Raw genomic sequence first — 18879 nt, forward strand, 5'->3', positions numbered from 1 at the left:
AGTTTAATAATTTTTGTTACTCACCTCTTAGGATATTACCTTCCAAATGATGATGGAGAATTTTATCAGTTCTGTTACGTCACCCATAAGGGTGAAATCCGTGGAGCCAGTACTCCCTTCCAGTTTCGAGCTGCTTCTCCAGTTGAAGAGCTGCTCACTATGGAAGATGAAGGGAATTCTGATATGTTGGTGGTGACCACAAAAGCCGGCCTTCTGGAAGTGAGTACCTACAGTGAGGCCTAGATTTGGCCTTGACTGGCATTGTGAAAATGTTCAAGTTATGCCAAGAGGGGCTGCCAGAATCACATGTTTCAAAACTAAAATTGTAAGTGGATCCATATGTGGAGACCAGAAGTCAATGCTAACTGTCTTCCTTAGCCATTCTCAGTCTTACTTTTGAAACAGGCTTTCCCATTGAACCTGGAGTTTGCCAGTTGGACTAGACTAGCTGGTGGGGTTAATCTTTTTATCACAATTATTTTGTGGTTCTGTTGTACTCATATGAGTGCTGAGAAAATAGATACCTGATTCAGGGCCTAAGAGTGTCCTGTGTACAGTTCCTAGTGCAGTCCGACAGCCTATGGGACCGCTTAGACTTGGGCTTGCCTCCTGTTCTACCTGGAGCTTTTTTCTTCAGGTCCCCTAGTCCATTTGATTGCTGAATTATCCAGATTTAGGGAGGAGCTGCCTGGGAGACTGCAGTGAAGCAGTGCATCCAACTGTGGTTCAAGTTGAATATTGGGGGTGCATTGGTCTGATGATGATGCCATATGCTTTAGTTTTTAGTAATTATGAAATGAGAAAAAAGTCTTCTTGATTCAAGATCATATTTTCTACTTTATATTTGAAAGCTAGACTGTTCTTTGAAACAATGTGACTAATTATATTTATTAGTCTTTTCATTATAAAAATAGCATTTTTAGATTGGTTACTGTATTTTTGTTAGTTACATCTATATTTCATATATTGTAGGTGTTTGGTTTTTCTTTATAGACAGATGAATCTATAAAAGCAGATATTTATGCTTTTGATTTTTCTTTGTTTACCTTTAAGAACTGAGACTAGAAAAGGATAGATAAGAGGTTAGTTACAATGTCTTCCGATGTCAGGCTGTTCAAAGACAATTATCCAGGAGTTAGAAGGAACTGTGAATTCTTTTTATCTTTCCTTCCTTTTCCCAGAAATTCCTCTCTTATCTTAAATAAGAAATGCAACTTTTATAGAGTGACTGAAACATTTTGTGGTGACAACTGCCTCTGATCAGGGTTTTTAGCCTAGTATTTGAATGTTAGTCAGAGATATTGAAATAAACCCTGTTCCTAGGAATGTAGTTAGCACTGATGTGCAGGTGTTTTGAATACTTGTCAGAATACCATTATCTTAAGCCCTGCACATGATATGGACAGTTGCTCCCCATGTCTCTGGAGGCTTTTCTCTAATTGGGACACAGCCCAGGTTATTTGTACCTTTTCTTTTCTCCGCAAAAGCTGTGCTATAAAGTTTTTAATTGCTGTCTCTTGGGAAATATTTCTGAGATAAAAATGGTTTTGTTTTCTGAAAAGTTCTCAGAATTCTACATTCATTGATGTCTTTAATGATTATATGAACACTGTACGTTAAGTGATTGATGAGATAAAGTCTTTGAACTTGTGAGCCTGAATTGGATAATAGAAAAAAATAAAATAAAAAGACGTTTTAGGGATAGTAAGGGATGTTTGATGAAAGGATATCTATTGGATGGTACAGTTATTGTCACTTTTTTAGCTCTACTCACATGAGTGGTTTGAGAGAAGAGTGCACTTATTAGAGATGCTCTAAGGTGCATAGGGGTGGACTGTCCTTAAGTTTATTTTGAATGGCTTAGGAAAATAAAACAAAATTACATAAAATAATGAATTTATAATACAAGTCAGATGTGGTGGCACACATATTTAATCCCAGCATTTGGGAAGCAAAAGCAGGAGGCAGAATTTCAGGCTAGCCTGGGCTATGATAATAAGACCCTATGTTGTTCTGCTCTCCAAAAAAATAAAATGGGAAATGAACATGGCAGCATATTGTTGATTAGTGAATTGAGTGAGGACTGTATTTGTTCTTAAATGATTTCAAAATAGAAATTTGAAGCAGAAAAGAGATTTATTGTTTTATTGTTTCCCAACCAAGTATTAACCAGACCTGACCCTCCTTAGCTTAGATCTGGCACGTTCACCTTGGTGTGGTTGTAGACAATTTGTATACTAAAAAAAAAACCCCAAAACCAAAAGCAGAAGACCAAACAAACCAAAAAAAATGTGCTGGGGTTACATTCAGGACCTTGACACATGCTAGGCAAATCTGTTTTTTGAGTTTTATCTCTAGACTTAGATTTATAAAAATGTTAATCAAATTTAAATTCTTTAAATTTTTCCTACAGAGGCTTAGTAAATCTTTTATTAAGTTATAAACTAATCACTGAAAAAGTTTGATTCTGAAAATGTTTCTGTTGTACTAGGTGAAGACTGATCATTTCTAATTTGCTAGGAGGTATTGAGCCAGATTAATGTTCTGTTAATAATGCCATTAACCCTTAGGATTGATGTTCTTGCTTGGTCTAAATTTTCCATTGGCTTATTGGATATAATTTAATTTTCAGTAGGTATGACAATTGAGTAGTTAAACTCTTGCCTTTTTATTTATCCTTGAAAGTTTCCCACATATATTTTTGTTTTGGTCATATCCATCTGTCGCTGTTTTCCTCCAATTCTTCCCCATCAGCTTTTCTATTTTGAGAACATTTATTCTATGCATTTGAATAAAAAGATTATTCCAAAAAAGGTTGGCAGTTCAGCTTTCATAAGTAGATTTTAGTCTTTTATATCTATGATTCTACAATCCTGGAAAGCTTAATACGGGCACATTGGACGAAAAAGATTCATCAGCTAAATACCTTCTTTGTAAATTCTTCCTGAGTTTCTATTTTTCTCTGGTTAGAAGCAAAGACTTATTATAAATTCTAGCCATTTTACTTATGACCATGTTTGGTCCTTTGATTTAGGTTTTTTATTTTATTTTATTTTTATTTTTATTTTTTTTAGGATTCCTTATATTAATTTTCTTTCTTTTTTTTTAATTGAATATCATCTTCATTTACATTGCCAATGGTGAAACCTTTCCCGATTTTCCCCCTCCCCAAAGACCCCCAACCTCTCCTGCCATCCCCTGCCTGGAGTTCCATTTTCCAGAACCCAGTAATTATCAGACTTCCCATAAGAATCAGCTAGAGTTAGTATATTATTATAGTCATAGTCTTTTTTGTTTGTTTGTTTTTTCAAGTCAGGGTTTCTCTGTATAGTCCTGGCTGTCCTGGAACTCACTCAGTAGACCAGGCTGGCCTTGAACTCAGAAATCTGCCTGCCTCTGCCTCCCAAGTGCTGGGATTAAAGGCATGAACCACCACTGGCATAGTCTTTCAATTTGTATTTTTACTTAAAACAATGTTTTGGGGGTCTCAGTAAACACCAACGTCAGCAGAGTAATAGTTCACATGAGGCAAGAAGGAAATCCAATTCAACACAGCTCAGTTGCCAGTGTTAGTTCAAACTTCTAGAGTCTGACAGGGGACAATTTATTTTAAGCATATTTAAGTTTACTATAATTTGGCAAAAGGTTTCCTGATTAACAATTATCTCAATCCCAAGTGCACACTAAAGCTTAAAGTGTAACTCCCATCTAAAGCCTTGTGCAAAATACTTGTGACTTCTGTAAAGATGGGTTCTACAGTTAAAGGGCATAGGGAAGGACCTGGTATGGTCTCAGTCATACAGCTAGCATCCAGGTCACCAAACTATAAAGTACATGTGACATTTCCCAAAGGATGGATTCTGTTGACTTAGAAACATTACCCAAAATAATGGTCTTGGGAGAAAAAGTTTGGGATAAACATAATACTTTCAGGGGATTGAGGTGTGACCTAGACCTACAGGATAGCACAGGTTACTGGACTTCCAAATCCAATCCTTGCCTTCTGGGCGAAAAACACCCATTCCTTAAAGGATGTTTAACATTCCTGGTTTCCCTAGTGCTTATCTGTGAGTACAGCTCCTCTCCTTTTTAACAGAAGGATTATAGGCTGAATGCTATGCAGTAGGCAAAATGTAAAAAATTGTGAATTTACTTTTTTAAGGTAAGAAACTAAAATTGTGTTATTTTATGATTAAAAATCAGTGTGAATTTTTTTTTAATACAGCTGAAAATTGAGAAGACCCTGAAAGAAAAAGAAGAATTGTTAAAGTCGATAGCTGTCCTTGAAAAAGAGACAGCACAGCTGAGAGAACAAGTTGGAAGAATGGAAAAAGAACTGAGCCACGAGAAAGGGCGATGTGAGCAATTGCAGGCAGAGCAGAAGGTTTGTTTCCCCTTCTAAAATGGAAGGATTTCAGATTGAACACCAGGGCTTGAGGAGAAAGTAGTGTGTGTGTGTATGTGTATATATATGTATGTATATATATAATTTTTTTAGATTATTCATTTTATTTTTTTATGTGTTATGGGTATTTTGTCTGCATGTGCAGCATTTGCATGCCTGGTGCCTTTGGAATCAAAATTGGGGCAGGTCCTCTGGGTGCTAGCACTAGATCCTGAATCTTTGGTAAGAGCAACAAGTACTCTTACTACTGAACCATCTCTCCAGCCTCAAGAATGTCAGTTAATCTTCTGCCACGGTCTGTTTTACATTTTAAAATAGGCAAAATACTTAAAGATTTTTGGTACCAGGCTTATTGATGATAGTTCTCTGAATTTGTTGTTGGTTGTTGTTGTTTTTACTATGTCGCCGGGGGCCTTGAACTTTTGGAAGCCATCCTCCCTTCCTAGTACTAAGATTACAGGCATGAACAACCATGCCAGCCTTTTGACAGCCATTTCTCAGTATTTTGTATCTAGTTCTGTATAATATGTAGATTTGAGGAGGAAGGCTGTGGAGTGTGAGAAATTCACATAGGAATAAATAAGCACAAAATAATGGAAGGTAGAATGACGAGATTACCTATAGGTAGGCATGGTGGTACGCGCCTGTGACCTCAGCACTCAGGGTGTTATATGCCTGTGACCTCAGCACTCAGTGAGATAGGAAGACTGAAGTCATGACCAAGTTTACAACAGCACAGACTGCGCAGCAATAGCTTTTGTCCCTAACACTCTAACAGTGCCTGAAACAAGGCAGAGGTCAGTAACCTGAGTACATTGTGAGACACAGTTTTGAAGTTCTTAATGTGAGAAAGGCTATAAATTACCCTTCAAACAAAACAAAAAAATCCTTAACTAGTTAAAATAGCCATTTTTTTTCTTGAGCAAAGAAAAATAACTATATGTAGGAAACTAGATTTGGGTTTGACACTATGGAAAAAATGCGACTACTTACTATAGTCATTAATTTATGTGATAATTTCCACAAAACAACTTTTAGTTATAGAAAAATAAAGATTATGATTGTATGCCTCACAATTTCAGTATTATAGCTTCCATGTCTATGGATGGTTTGAAATTTTCCCTAAGTTGTATTTGTTCTATTATTATTCTGGCCAATAAGGCCCTATAACTTAATAATTAGTAATTTGGTCTTTAGTGCAGTAGTTCTTAATTTCTTCCCACCCTCCATCATTTTCTCTTCCACCTTTTCCTTTGAGACAGGGGCTTGCTTCTGTGAACCAGGCTGACATCAGGCTTGCTTGTCTTCTTAGCTCAGTGTTGGCCTTGGAGATCTGTCCTATCATACTCAGCTTTTAGAAAATGAAATACTTTGTCTTATCACTTCTTTTGGCATATAGTTTTCCATAGCAGCACCTTTGTATACCCCATTATACTTAAACCAAAGTTTTATTAGTTAACTAGGAGAGAAACTTAGAGGAGACCTTGATCAAACTTTCATAAGGTAGATACTTGTCATAATTTATGTGATGAAGATATTTTAAGCTTTAAAGTATCTGTTAAAGAAGGCTCTCTTTTTACTTTATATATGTCGTAACAGCTTTGATTATTTTAGTCTTTGGATCACAGAGTTCATGAGGAGCAGTGGTTTAGATACAGGCATATGCTGAAATGCTCGTATGACAGTTAAGGCTGTTAACCTCCATAGTGTCCTATGAGACCTGAATTGTCACTGACATAACAATAAAAGCAAGATGCCTAAAAACCAAAGCAAATTAATTGAATTTTTTTTGTTTCATTGTTTCTGCCCTCTGGTGGTGAAGTTAGTAAAATAAAAGTACATGAAAAGCAGGGTAGGGAAACATGTTAGTAATTGATGTGCTAATAGTTTAGGCTAGACATGGTGGTGCATGCTTATGATCTTCACACATAGGAAGCTGAGTAAGAATATCACAAATCCAGAGTCAGCCCTCACCACATGACATTGTTTTAGAACAAAACAAACAAAAATCTTGGTAGCTAGAGAAATGACTTGGTGGTTAAATGCATTTGTAATCATGAAGACTAAAGTTTAGATCCCAGAACCTATATAAAAGGCTGGGCATCACTGCAAAAGCCTGTAACTCCAGTTTCAAGCCAGCTTTCTGACTTCCAGCTTGATCAAGAAGAAAACTCCTCAAGCTCAAGGGAAGGACTATGCTTCAAAAGAAAAGAAAGTTGTGGAATGATAGGGGAAGGTTTGATGCCATTCTCTGGCCTTCCCACACACAGGCTTGCACACCCTATGCATACACGTGTGCATATTTTCACATGGACATATGATATACTCACAAAAATACAAAACAAAATAAAAAGGTTGAGTATAGGAAAGTTTAACTGTTAGAATTTCAGGTTTATTTTACAGTCTTGGTTTATACAATTTGGGATAATAAATGTGAGATTGAAATAAGAATTTAAAGACAAATGTAGTGGTAATGCATATGGTCTTGGCACCCAAAAGATATAATGAAACCCCTTTTTAAGGCTGGGCACATGCCTTCAATCTCAGCACTCAAGAGGCAGAGGCAGATGGATCTCTGAGTTTGAGGTCAGCCTGGTCTACAGAGTGAGTTCCAGAACAACTAGGCCTACATAGAGAAACCCTGTCTTGAAAAACCAAACCAATATTGTTATTTATTTGAGACAGGGTCTCTCTTCATAGTCCCGGTTGTGCTGCAACTCACCGTTTAGAGAAGTTTGGTCTTGAATTTACGGAGATCTGCCTGCCTGTGCTTCCCAAGTACTGGGATTAAGGGCATGTGCTACCACATTTGTCTTCCCTTTTTAAAAGAGAGCCTCTGAAGTACACACAATTTTGCTTTACTGAAAGATACTTTATTGTTGTCTCTAAGGGCCTTCTTGAAGTATCACAAAGTTTGAGAGTGGAAAATGAAGAGTTTATGAAGAGATACAATGATGCTACATCTAAAGCTCAACAGCTTGAAGAGGACATTGTATCAGTGACACATAAAGCAATTGAAAAAGAAACTGAGCTAGACAGGTATCCCTGGTACTTTAAAGAAATGACTTCAGTTATTAACAAAGCTACTTGCGGTTTTTATTAACATTTTTTTATCTTAACACAGTTTGAAGGATAAACTCAGGAAGGCTCAGCATGAAAGAGAACAACTTGAATGTCAGCTGAAGACAGAAAAGGATGAGAAGGAACTTTATAAGGTAAAGTTCCTTTTCTATTATCTGTCCCCTTCTTAACCCCAATGGGCTTTTGGGGTTGGGTATTTGAGAGCATTTCAGCTGAGCGCCTGGTCACTTGTCTCCTTATAGTCAGGTGGATGATAGGGTCTGTAGTCAGCTAAAGGCTTCCAGGGGGCTGGAGAATATACTTTCATGGTTGATCATGCTTTAATAGGGAGATCCTCATAGCTTTTGTAAGGAGGTCCTTCAGCTGTCTCTGGAAGGCCTCTTGAGTGTCATAATTATGGCAGTTGAATTTAGAGTGAGCAATCCAAGATGGGAAGGAAACAAGAGGAAATTACAACTAAAATGGATACTGTCCCTAAAATGAAGTATTTGGGAAATTTGCTGGTGTTTCAGATACATAGTAGGTACTGTATAATAAATGAAGGTTTAATGATAACAAGATAGTTGTTTATCATTTATATAGAGTATTTCACCTCTTAAGAATATCTATGTTTTCAGTGATACTTAATTTTTTTTACATTATTTAATGTGATTATACATGCACATACATGATTGTGGCATGCAGAAGCTGGTGTGTGTGGAGGTTAGAGGACAACTTTGAGGAGTTAATTCTATCTGCCATAAGGGGGTTGGAGATTGAACACAGCTGTGAGGCTTAGCCACAGGTTACCTTAATGTCTTTTCCAGCCCCTTGATCATATTTCAGATTGACTTGTGAAATATTGTCAGATTATAATTTTATAAAATATCTCTTGCTCATGAGTGTTGTTGAAAATTTTCTATTTTTTTAAAAGCATTCCTGCAATATGCTCTAAACTAGCTTAACCATGGATGAACGTTGAGACTAATTTTCTTAAGTATCTAAGAAACATTTCCTATAGAAAGTTCTAAATGAGTGGCTGGGAAGGGTGAGTAAGGCACTGACACTTAATCGTGCGAACCCAAGTTCAGATCCTAAGAGTGCACATAAAGTTGGGCACAGTTGCATGTCTGTTACCCATTTACTAGAGCAAGGTGGGAGGTGGAGATGAGAATCCCGGAAGCCTTTGGGGCAGCTAGCTTGATGTATACAGTAGCAGACAGGAGACACTAGCAAGAGAAGTTGGAAAATAGCTGACATTTGAGGATGTCCTCTGACCTTTATACTGGCACCATAGCATGTGTGTTTTGTGACACCCCTGTATGAATATACATACGTATACAACGACTTTTTTAAAAGTTTGATATGAACATTCTAGTTGTCAGCCTCAAGTCACTTTTATGAACTGATAGTTATAAATATTAGGTAGTGTTTTAGAAGTGATACTGAAGGTTTGGGCTGCTGAATGCCCTAGAGGGCCAGAGATACGTTTTGTCCCTAGGAACAGGAATTAGTCCTTTAGACTTCTGTGAATTTGAAGAGTAAAGTAAAAAAACAAAACAAAACAATTCCATTTCTCTGCATTACATAAAAAATGTGTGTGTATGCACATGTGCATGTATGTACATGCATGTGATGTGAATACATGTTGTGTGTAAGGGCTGGGAGGTTTGTCATAGTTGGCCTATGACAGAGGGCAGCTTCAGTCACATGGAAAATAAATAACATAGTGTTTCTTATATGCAAAAAGTAGAATTGGACTAGAGTTGATCAACTGGTTTAATGGCCATCTTACTGAGGACTGGAGTGTGGTTCCTAGCAATGTATCAGGTGGCTTATAACCACCCATAACTCTGAAACCTCTGGCATTGGTAGGCACTTAACAATTGGATGCACATGTCCACATACCCACATATAAATACATCATTAAAAGAAAGGTTAAAAAAAATAGTATAATTGTTTGAGATGTTTTAAATGTACCCTTTCTAGTTTTCAGAACTTTTTTACACTAATTTCTGAATATGCCTCTAGCATGATGCAACCCCCCCCCCCCCCGCAAAGCATCCAAATGTATAAACATTTTAAAATGGAAAATAAATGGTTAAACTTGCCCCGGCCTGCAGGGGTTTTCGACAGGGGACCCTAGGAGAGAAGGGCAGAGAAATAGAGGCAGGAGACGCAAAGAACGAGGCCAAGACCAACTTTGTTCAAGGCCCCAAAAACTGTATTTTCCCAGGGAATTTATACTGAAGAAGTAAGGCAAGTGGGATTTTCCACGTAGCCCGGGTATTTGGCCAAGGTGAATCTCTGGCAGCTATAAGATGTTTTCTTCTTCTGGGAGGGCACAGTGACCACTGACCACCCTATTTCTCCAAGGTCTGTAGCTGAGGAGAAGTCAAAACCCAAGCCTATCTTTAAAATGAACTCTAAACATAGAGTAAGGTCAGTTTGGCTCCTGGCATCTCCTCCCTTTTTATTTAATTTTTGTTGGAAAAATTAAAACTTGATGGAACAGTTTCAAAGATCAGGTAGTATAGTTAGACATCAGAATGAATTGCTGTGAGAAACAAAAACCTTCCAAAAGCTGTGTTCTGCTACTGTATGTCTGCATAGCTATTTTGCAGAGCTTGGGTCACCTGACACCCAGCTCCTTCTTTGGAATTTTTAATGTGCATTGATGCTTAGCCTGCATTGCCCTGGAACTGGAGTTACAGACAGGCGTGAGCTGCCTTGTGGGTGTTGAGGATTGGACTAGGGTTCTCTGAAAGAGCGGTTAGCACTCTTAACCACTGAGCCATGTCACTAGAGTCCCAAATAGCGGTATTTTAAACTTTGACTAACTTGGGTTATGATGCTAGCAAGAATATTCTTGATGATTTCAAACATTTATATTACAGGTACATTTGAAGAATACAGAAATAGAAAATACGAAGCTTGTGTCAGAGATACAGACTTTAAAGAATTTAGATGGAAACAAAGAAAGCATGATTACTCATTTCAAAGAAGAGATTAGCAAGCTGCAGTCCTGCTTGGCTGACAAGGAAAATTTGCACAGAGCTCTCCTGCTTACAACCTCAAATAAAGTAAGGACTTCAGAAAAATGTGTTTGACGACTGTGAAACTTTAGTATGATTTTTACTCTTGTTTTAAATTCTTCCCAGCTATTTCTCTTTTTAAAAAGAAATCCTTTTTAATTCACACTTAAAATAGTTTTTTTTTTTTTAAACAATAGTTTTATTTATGTGTCTGTATGATGCATGTGAGCACATGTAGAGGCCAGAAGAAGCAGTTCTGGGAGCTTGGGGGTTAGAATGGCCTCAGGAAGAAAGGCGAACACTCTTACCCTGGTGACATCTTTAGTTTCTCAACCATTTCTTTTGAAAAAGTTTTAAAATCACAACAGTTACTGAGCTCCTCCTGTCTCCAGCTCTTAAGTACTGGGATTATAGGTACCCATCACCTTCCTGGGCTGTTGTTTTATGTAGCATGTTGTATCTGCTCTAACACTGTGCATTCTCATCTTTTCTAGTAGTTACATGATCTTTTATGCTTACATTTATTTTATTGCTTAGCTTTTATGGATGAATGTTAGGTTGTTTCAGCATGTTGCTGGGAATTCTTCTGGGTACATCATTAATGCAACTCTAAAAATGTTAGAACTCCATGACATTTACAGTTCCTGATTAAGTCTGCAGTTGCTTTTTAATCTAAAAGATTGCAAATGTGAAGTGTATTTGATTATATTTATTTGATTTACTAAGATGCTAAAAATATCTTTAAGCATCTTTTTAGTATTTAAGCAAGACCAGTGAAAAACATAATTTTTAATTACTGAGGAAAATGATTGCTAGTTGACAAAATGTTTTAATAGGTTGTAATGCAGTGTTAATTTATGGTTATAAAGGATTTTAAGTAGTTATGAGGGTACAAACTGAAAGTTAGCATCCTTTTTTTGCTATAAGATTGTAGGATTGTAATTTAAAATTACATTAATTATACATGTATATTTACATTTTAACTGAGAGAGAGAAAGAGTGAGAGAGAGAGAGAAAGAGTGAGAGAGAGAGAGAGAGAGAGAGAGAGAGAGAGAGAGAGAGTGAGTGTTAGTTTTCCAGAACTTTTTTTCTTTTGAGACAGGTTCTCATTATGTAACCCTAGCTGGCCAGAAACTTGAAGTGTAGGTCAGGTAGGCCTCAAACTCAGAGATTGTCTTGCTTCTGCTTTCTGAATGCTGGAATTAAAGATGTTCAGCTCCATGCCTAGCTACAAGAGACTACTATGAATATTCTTATATTATTCATTTATATTATATTTTTCATTCATGATTATAGCTACATAGTATTCTTTCTTGTCATTCAGCATATATGTAATCAGTACTTCTCCTTAGTAGTTTACTGTTGTCAGCTCTTCTGAGCATACTCCAGTTGATATTCTTATGTAGCTAAAGTGACAGTAGGTACATGCCTCGATAAATCCTTCAAATGGAGTTGGTAGGCTAAAGAGCACTTTTCTTTTGATAGTTATTTTCAAATTGACTTTTCAAAAAATACTATATTAGGTTTTACTCTCAGTGATGTAATATATGCTACTGTTTATAGTGGCTTCATAGCTTATTATTATATGGAAGCATGGTATAGCATAGTTTAATTCAAGACAATTTCATTTTAGACACTTTAAAATCTTCATAATTTTCAGTGTGTTTAAAAAATTATTGAATTCGGAAAGACAAATCTTTGCTTATGTCATTTATAATTTTTTGAATGCTTTTTGAAGGTAAAATTAATAGATCAAGAACCAAGAATAAGGTGTTGGTGAGTCTTCAAAGTAGACTGAGAGGCTGAGAAACCCCAGTTAGGGTTTGTGTAATTATGCATAATAACTTTTTCTCTATTTTTTTAAAATTAATTTTGCCAGGCATGGTGGTAGCATATCCTTTTAATCTCGACACTTAGAAGGCAGAGGCAGACAGATCTCTTGTGAGTTTAGGTCTATACAGTGAGTTCCAGGACAGCTGGGGCTATGTGGAAACAATACACAATCTCAAAACAAACAAAAAATAAGTAAAAATAAATAAAATCAATCTTTATTTTAAGTTTGAACATTTGGAGTATATATACTCCTGTGTCATTGGTTGGAAGAATACCTCAGAGTAGTATCAAATTTTCCTTGAATGTATTAAAAGAAATGTTCCTTTAGTTAATTCTTTCCTTTCTTGACATAGAAGTTGCTGAGTGATTGAAACTATTAGGATTTGAGATATGGCTCTGGCAGGAGAGTACTTGTGCGGCATGCAGAGAACCCTTACTTATTCAGTCGCTAGTACTGCATTAATAAGGCGTGGTGGCACACACTGTGAACCCTGGACTTAAGAGGGAGAGGCAGGAGGACCAGAAGGTTAAGGTCATCCTTTGTTGCATGGCAATCCCAGGCTAACCTGAACTGTAGGGTTAATGAAATCCTGCTTCATTAACCAAAAGAACAAAGATAAATAGTATGGTTAGGCTTATGCAGATTTTGTATACACAAGCTTTATATGGTCATTTACATATTTTCTTGTGGTTCTAACAGTTTCAAAACCAAGGTTTAATTGAGTTTTGTTTTATTTTACATTATTTTTTGCAGACTAAAAATAAGATTGTTAGATTCCTTATACTTTTAAAATATCGTCTCTTCCAGGTTTTCATAATGGTATGATGGTAGCTAAATATTTTATTAGTTACTTTTTAGGTTTGAAAAAAGGAAACATCTTTTAACTGATGTTTTTGGTGTTGCAAAGAATTCTTTGGCATTATTTTGGTTCTTGTGAGTAATAAGAGTACTGGCTGGAGATAAAGGGGTAAAGAGAATGGGGTGGGGAGCTCACGGTGATCTCAGCAGCTTTCATATGTGTTTTAGTTCCGTCAGAACTTTAATCCCCGGGTGTGCTGACTTACTTCCTGTCCTATAAAGTGATAGAAGTGAACACTGTTTGACTGTTACCTGAGAAATTTGAAGCAAAGCCTAAGGCATGAGTGGAAAAGCATCATTTAATTTAAAATTCTGAAACTGTTTGACTGTTACCTGAGAAATTTGAAGCAAAGCCTAAGGCATGAGTGGAAAAGCATCATTTAATTTAAAATTCTGAAACTGTTAACTTTAAATTTTAATTGAAATTGTATATTATCTGCCTTTCTTCAGGAAGATACATTATTTTTAAAGGAGCAACTTCGCAAAGCGGAGGAACAAGTGCAGGCAACACGGCAAGAACTTATCTTTCTGGCTAAAGAGCTCAGTGATGCTGTGAACGTGCGAGATAAAACAATGGCAGATCTGCATACTGCACGCTTGGAAAATGAGAGAGTGAAGAAGCAGCTAGCCGACGCACTGGCAGAACTCCAGTTACATGCTGTAAAGAAAGATCAGGTAAAGCAAGTTAACTCTGCATCTCTGTTGGTCTCCCAAACACTGTAAGCCCCATAAAAGAAAGGAATAAACTGTTCAAATATGTCAGGTAAGAAAGGCTAACTTCTAGTCACTCTGTTAAATCATTGTCATCTCTTGGAGTGAATAGGAAACATCTATACACACAGTTCTTACTGGCAGTAAAGACTGCTCTAGTACACAATTTGATGTGTCTTAGATGTGATGGAGATTGCTTCATGTGGAACTTGTGTTTACTAGCTACATAGAATGGCAGTATGATTATATAAGGGTATTACATACGAGTTACATAATTGTTCCTTAGGTGGAGGGGTTTTCCTCAGCTTTTAAGTAATTCTTAAGACTTATACTTAAGACTTATATATAGTTCAAATTCCAATATATAAAAATTAATATAAAGCCCAAACTCCAAAACAAATCTAAATTAATTAAAGGTCAGGAAAAAATAATGGAAATGGAGTTAGGATTTATTATTAAATTAAGAAATATCAGAAATTTTTCAATAGTCAAAATATTTTTTCCTAAGGAAAAGACTGATACACTGGAACATGAACTGAGAAGAGAAGTTGAAGATCTGAAACTCCGGCTCCAGATGGCTGCAGATCATTACAAAGAAAAGTTTAAGGAATGCCAGAGGCTCCAAAAGCAAATAAACAAACTTTCAGACCAGTCAGTAAGTGTCACTGAATTCCTGTCAACTGAATTTTTCCTTTATCAGCCTTTTGTTTGTAAAATAGATGTATGATATTCTAAATATTAACCTTTTGAATACAAATTATCACTTTATTTTTTTCTAAACACAAATCTTATTTTCTGCTACATTGATTTATGTAGATATATATGCATGTTGGGGGTGCTATGTGAAAGTCAGAGGACAGCTTGTAGGAGTTGATTATTTTCTGGTTATACCCTCTGGGTCTCAGGGATGGAGGCTGGAACTCAGGATTTCTATCAGGTTTGATTATAAGCGCTTTTATATGCTGAGCCATCCTGCTGGCCCAAGTTTATTATCTTGACTTCAACTCATTGGCCTAATACTGTAATGACATTCCTCTTTTTATTTAAACTTGCGTTTGTATTTATTGAGAACTAATGAAGGGAAGCTAGGTTAGCGTCAAGAACAAGTGGGGCAGGTACGCTTGTCTTTAGGCCATTGCTCTCTTAAGCCCTTGATAAGTATCTTTGTTGGTTAAACTCGATATGTAGTAGTAAATGTCACTTATGGCAAAGGTGAATGCCTCACTGTTTTCTCAGTTCTCTTCCATCTGCTCACGTCACATTAGGAAGAGGTAAAATGTATTGGCCTACTCCTTTATGTTTCATGTAGGAGTAGGTAGATAGGTTCATAACAACACAGACATTTCATTTTGATGTGTTACATAAAGCCCCAAATGGTACTGAAATATGACTTGTTATATGAGGGAATCTTAGAATTGAAGTATAAAGAAAACATTGACAACGTGCGATCGAGTGGCCCTACAGGTAGAGTTATGGACTGTTTTAGGTTCTCAGGAACAGATAGGAGCAAGGAATGCATGCATGATAGAACAGGAGGAAGGGTTTGTGAAGAAACATGGTTTACATGGAGATTTGTGTTTGGGTTTTTTTTTTTTTGAGCACATTTAAACAAATCTTAATTAGATTTTTTTAAACTTTATTTTATGTGTATTTTACCTACATTATGGGTTGCACCACATATATGTTTGGTGCTTGTGTAGGTCAGAAGAGAACATTGAATTCTCTAGAATTGGAGTTACAAATGGCTGTAAACAACCCTGTGGGTGCTAGGAATCAAACCTAGGTCTTCTGCAAAAGCAACACATGCTCTTAGTGCTGAAACATCTCTCCAGACCTGCTGAATACACTGTTGACTTGTGAGATTGTAAGATGTTTATAAATGATGAGTTTTTGGTGATTTCACAAGAAAAAAAGCAGTTATTTTTCTTTCCTTTCCACCTTTTCACCACTTAGGAAAATGATGTAGCTTTATTCCTTTTAGGCTTTCAGAGTAAGTAGTTTTGTATATTTTTTGTCTTATTTACATGTTTAGGAAAGGAAACCAGTATAACTGACTTAGTGATTTTTTTCCCAATAACTTATTGTTAACGTTTGGGATAGGCCAGTACTAATGGTGTCTTCACAAAGAGAATGGGGAGTCAGCAGAAAGTGAATGATGCCTCACTAAATACGGACCCGGCGGCTCCTGCTTCTGCTGTGGATGTAAAGTCAGCAGCGTCCTGTGCAGGTAAAAACCTTCTGTGTGCTGTGACCTCCCTTGAAAACTGGACAATGATTTGATACTGCCTGCTTCCATGTGTGAGAATTTCAGGCTGCTTCCATAAATTCTTGGGAGAGAGAATTGAGAAGCAACGGGGGAAAATGAGGGTATTAATGTTAGATAGAGTTACATATGTGGTGACCATGCAAAGTGTGAGTGAATGTTAACTAATACTTATCTTCAGGAGAATAGTCATGTATTAAAAATTAAGTTGGTATTAGAAGTATTAATTTTTAACCACATGGAACAGTGAAATGCAAGAATTCCTTACACTCAAAATTATGTTAGGTTCTTAGAGCACAGTGACAGAGGACAAATATGGAAAGTGATGAAGTTGAAAAATCTGTTTTGCAGCACAGTAACAACATTCAAACTGGAAGCTTATCTTGCACTTTGAGTAGTTATTTTACTTTATTTTTTTTCTAACATAATATATGTGTGTATAAATATTGTAGGAGGAAAATATCCTGTTCTAAATCCCTTCTCTTCCCTCCTGCTTTGTATCAATGGGGTACATCTTTCATAAGTATACCTGTAGATATTAATGTTAGTTGGCTAAATGTTTGTCTACTTAAGACATTAATGTATACCAAATGAGTAATGTAATAATTTGAATTAATTGGCATTTTAATTTATGATCTTTTTCCCTTTTATGTAAAGTAAGTACCTAACAATAAGGAAAATAATTGCAAGCCAACACATATTTACATTTTTAGCATGTGGTGTAACTGACAATTTAGTTTTTAAAAATGCCATTTCCTCTAGTATTAAATATATAAGAACAATCCTATAGGGTAGTATGCAGCATTCCATTTACTTACCCTTTGTTCAGGTTGACTGTCTTTGAAATGCCTAAGGAAAGAAGTGCTTTCAGGCTTTAAGAGTTTTTCTACAAATTGAATGTTTACACAAACAGTTCATTGATCCCACTGAGAATTAAAAATGTGAAACACCTCACATCTTCATCTTTTCTAGTGTCACACCGGCATTCACAAAGCTTCAGCATTAACATTGCACTTTTAGTGGGATTTGAGTTTGTGTTTAGGATAATGATATTCAACTTGTAGTACCTGCTGTGATACTACAGTGTTGGTTTTGTGGAGACTCAGTGAAGGGTCACAAAGGGCTGGAGGAATAGACTGTTCTCAGGAGTATGGCATTCTACTGTCTACCTTGTTTACATAAGGGCGGCAGTTGTTGTGCTACTTTGGAAATTCTTTAGTGATTTTTTTTTTTTGGACTCTCACATTTGAATATGAGATTTGTTCTGGTCAAAAATAACATTTAAAAATTCTCCTGTAGTAGTCAGATATGGTTGTACATGCCTATAACCATAGCAGTAGGTATGGATGAAAGCAATACCAGGCTATATAGGATGTTGTCGCAAAAACAACAAACAGGATAGACACAAAGACACACAGAGGCAGTGTGGGAGAGAACAACAAACAGATTTCATACAGAATTCATTTTTTTCCTTGGGTTGAACGTTGCATGCTAATTTGGCTCCCCAAATTACCCCCTTCTTTTTAATTGTTCATTTGTTTAAGGATAGTCACTTAGCAAGTTGCCTAGGTTGCCCCTTGAGCCCTCTCTGTCCCTTCAACTTGATGCTTCCTGTTCTAGTCTTCTGAATATTGGGATTCTAGCCCAGTGTACTCCTAGACCTGGCAACATTCCAGAATTTGTTCCACAAAACACTCAAAAGTTTTTCTACAAGATAAAATAAAGAAAAAAGGAGTTTTGCTTTCTGAGGCAGTGTCTCTGACTTTGTAGCCCTGGCTGTCGCTGCCGTGGAACCTAAGATGTACACCAAGCTGGCCTCAGACAGACTACTTACAATTTTTTTGAACAAATTTATTTTTGGCTAGTCAGTGGTGGGCACACAACTTTAATTTAGCATGTCAGAGACAGAGTTTTCTTTGATTTTTAAGGCCAGCCTCGTCTGGTCTACAGAGTGAGTTCCAGGATTATATAAAGAAATGGTCTCTAGGGAAAAAGAAAAAAAAAAACCCAAAGAAATAACAATAATACTAATTATTTTAATGAGTATGGTGTTTGCCTGCATGTATGTCTGTGCATCACATGCATGCATACCTAGTACCTTGGAGGCTGGAAGAGGGGGTCAGATCCTGTGGGGTTAGAATTATGGACAGTTGTCAGCGCCAGGTAGATGCTGGCAGTGGACCCCAAGTCCTCTGATAGAGCAGCTGCTCTTACAGCTGAGCCATCTCTTCAGCCTCCAGACAGCAAATATTATTTTAAAAATTATTTAAATATCATTTTCTTAATTAATATTAATTATTTTCTGACTTTGTTACAACAGAGACAGACTTTGATATCTCAACAAAGGATCATGTCTGTGAAATAACTAAAGAAATTGCTGAGAAAATAGAAAAGTATAATAAGTGTAAACAACTCTTGCAGGTAAGTTAGCTCCTTTTTCAGTGAGCAATTTGTCAAATGTCAGATGCCAGCCCCTCTTAGTTCTTTTGTCAACATGTAAGGGGTTCTTTCCCCATTCTTCTGTACCGAGACTGCATTGGGAACGATGAACCAGTGGGTGTTCTTTGTACTTGTCATTACCATACAGGTATTATGCTTCTGAGATCAGTATTTTCCATGCACATGATACAATGTCCTTGTTTGAATATGAGTTTTTATTTCTCTTAGGATAATACATGGAAAACATTTGAACTTTGGAAGGGAAGCCCTTTTT

The 18879-nt window shown here is 36.6% G+C and overlaps 1 protein-coding gene across 2 annotated transcripts in view; it reads left to right on the forward strand.

The window, feature by feature from the left end:
• Tax1bp1 (Tax1 binding protein 1) overlaps positions 1-18879 on the forward strand; it is a 56309-nt gene that overhangs the window by 15935 nt on the left and 21495 nt on the right. For both annotated transcript variants that reach the window (XM_052173754.1, XM_052173755.1), the window contains exons 4-12: positions 32-219; positions 4226-4384; positions 7296-7444; positions 7530-7620; positions 10363-10548; positions 13643-13867; positions 14412-14558; positions 16004-16130; positions 18487-18587. In XM_052173754.1, the coding sequence (XP_052029714.1) occupies positions 32-219; positions 4226-4384; positions 7296-7444; positions 7530-7620; positions 10363-10548; positions 13643-13867; positions 14412-14558; positions 16004-16130; positions 18487-18587 (1373 nt within the window). The remainder of the gene's footprint in view (positions 1-31; positions 220-4225; positions 4385-7295; positions 7445-7529; positions 7621-10362; positions 10549-13642; positions 13868-14411; positions 14559-16003; positions 16131-18486; positions 18588-18879) is intronic.

The sequence above is a fragment of the Apodemus sylvaticus genome, chromosome 2, assembly GCF_947179515.1.
Source record: "Apodemus sylvaticus chromosome 2, mApoSyl1.1, whole genome shotgun sequence".
In the NCBI taxonomy this organism is placed as follows: domain Eukaryota; kingdom Metazoa; phylum Chordata; class Mammalia; order Rodentia; family Muridae; genus Apodemus; species Apodemus sylvaticus.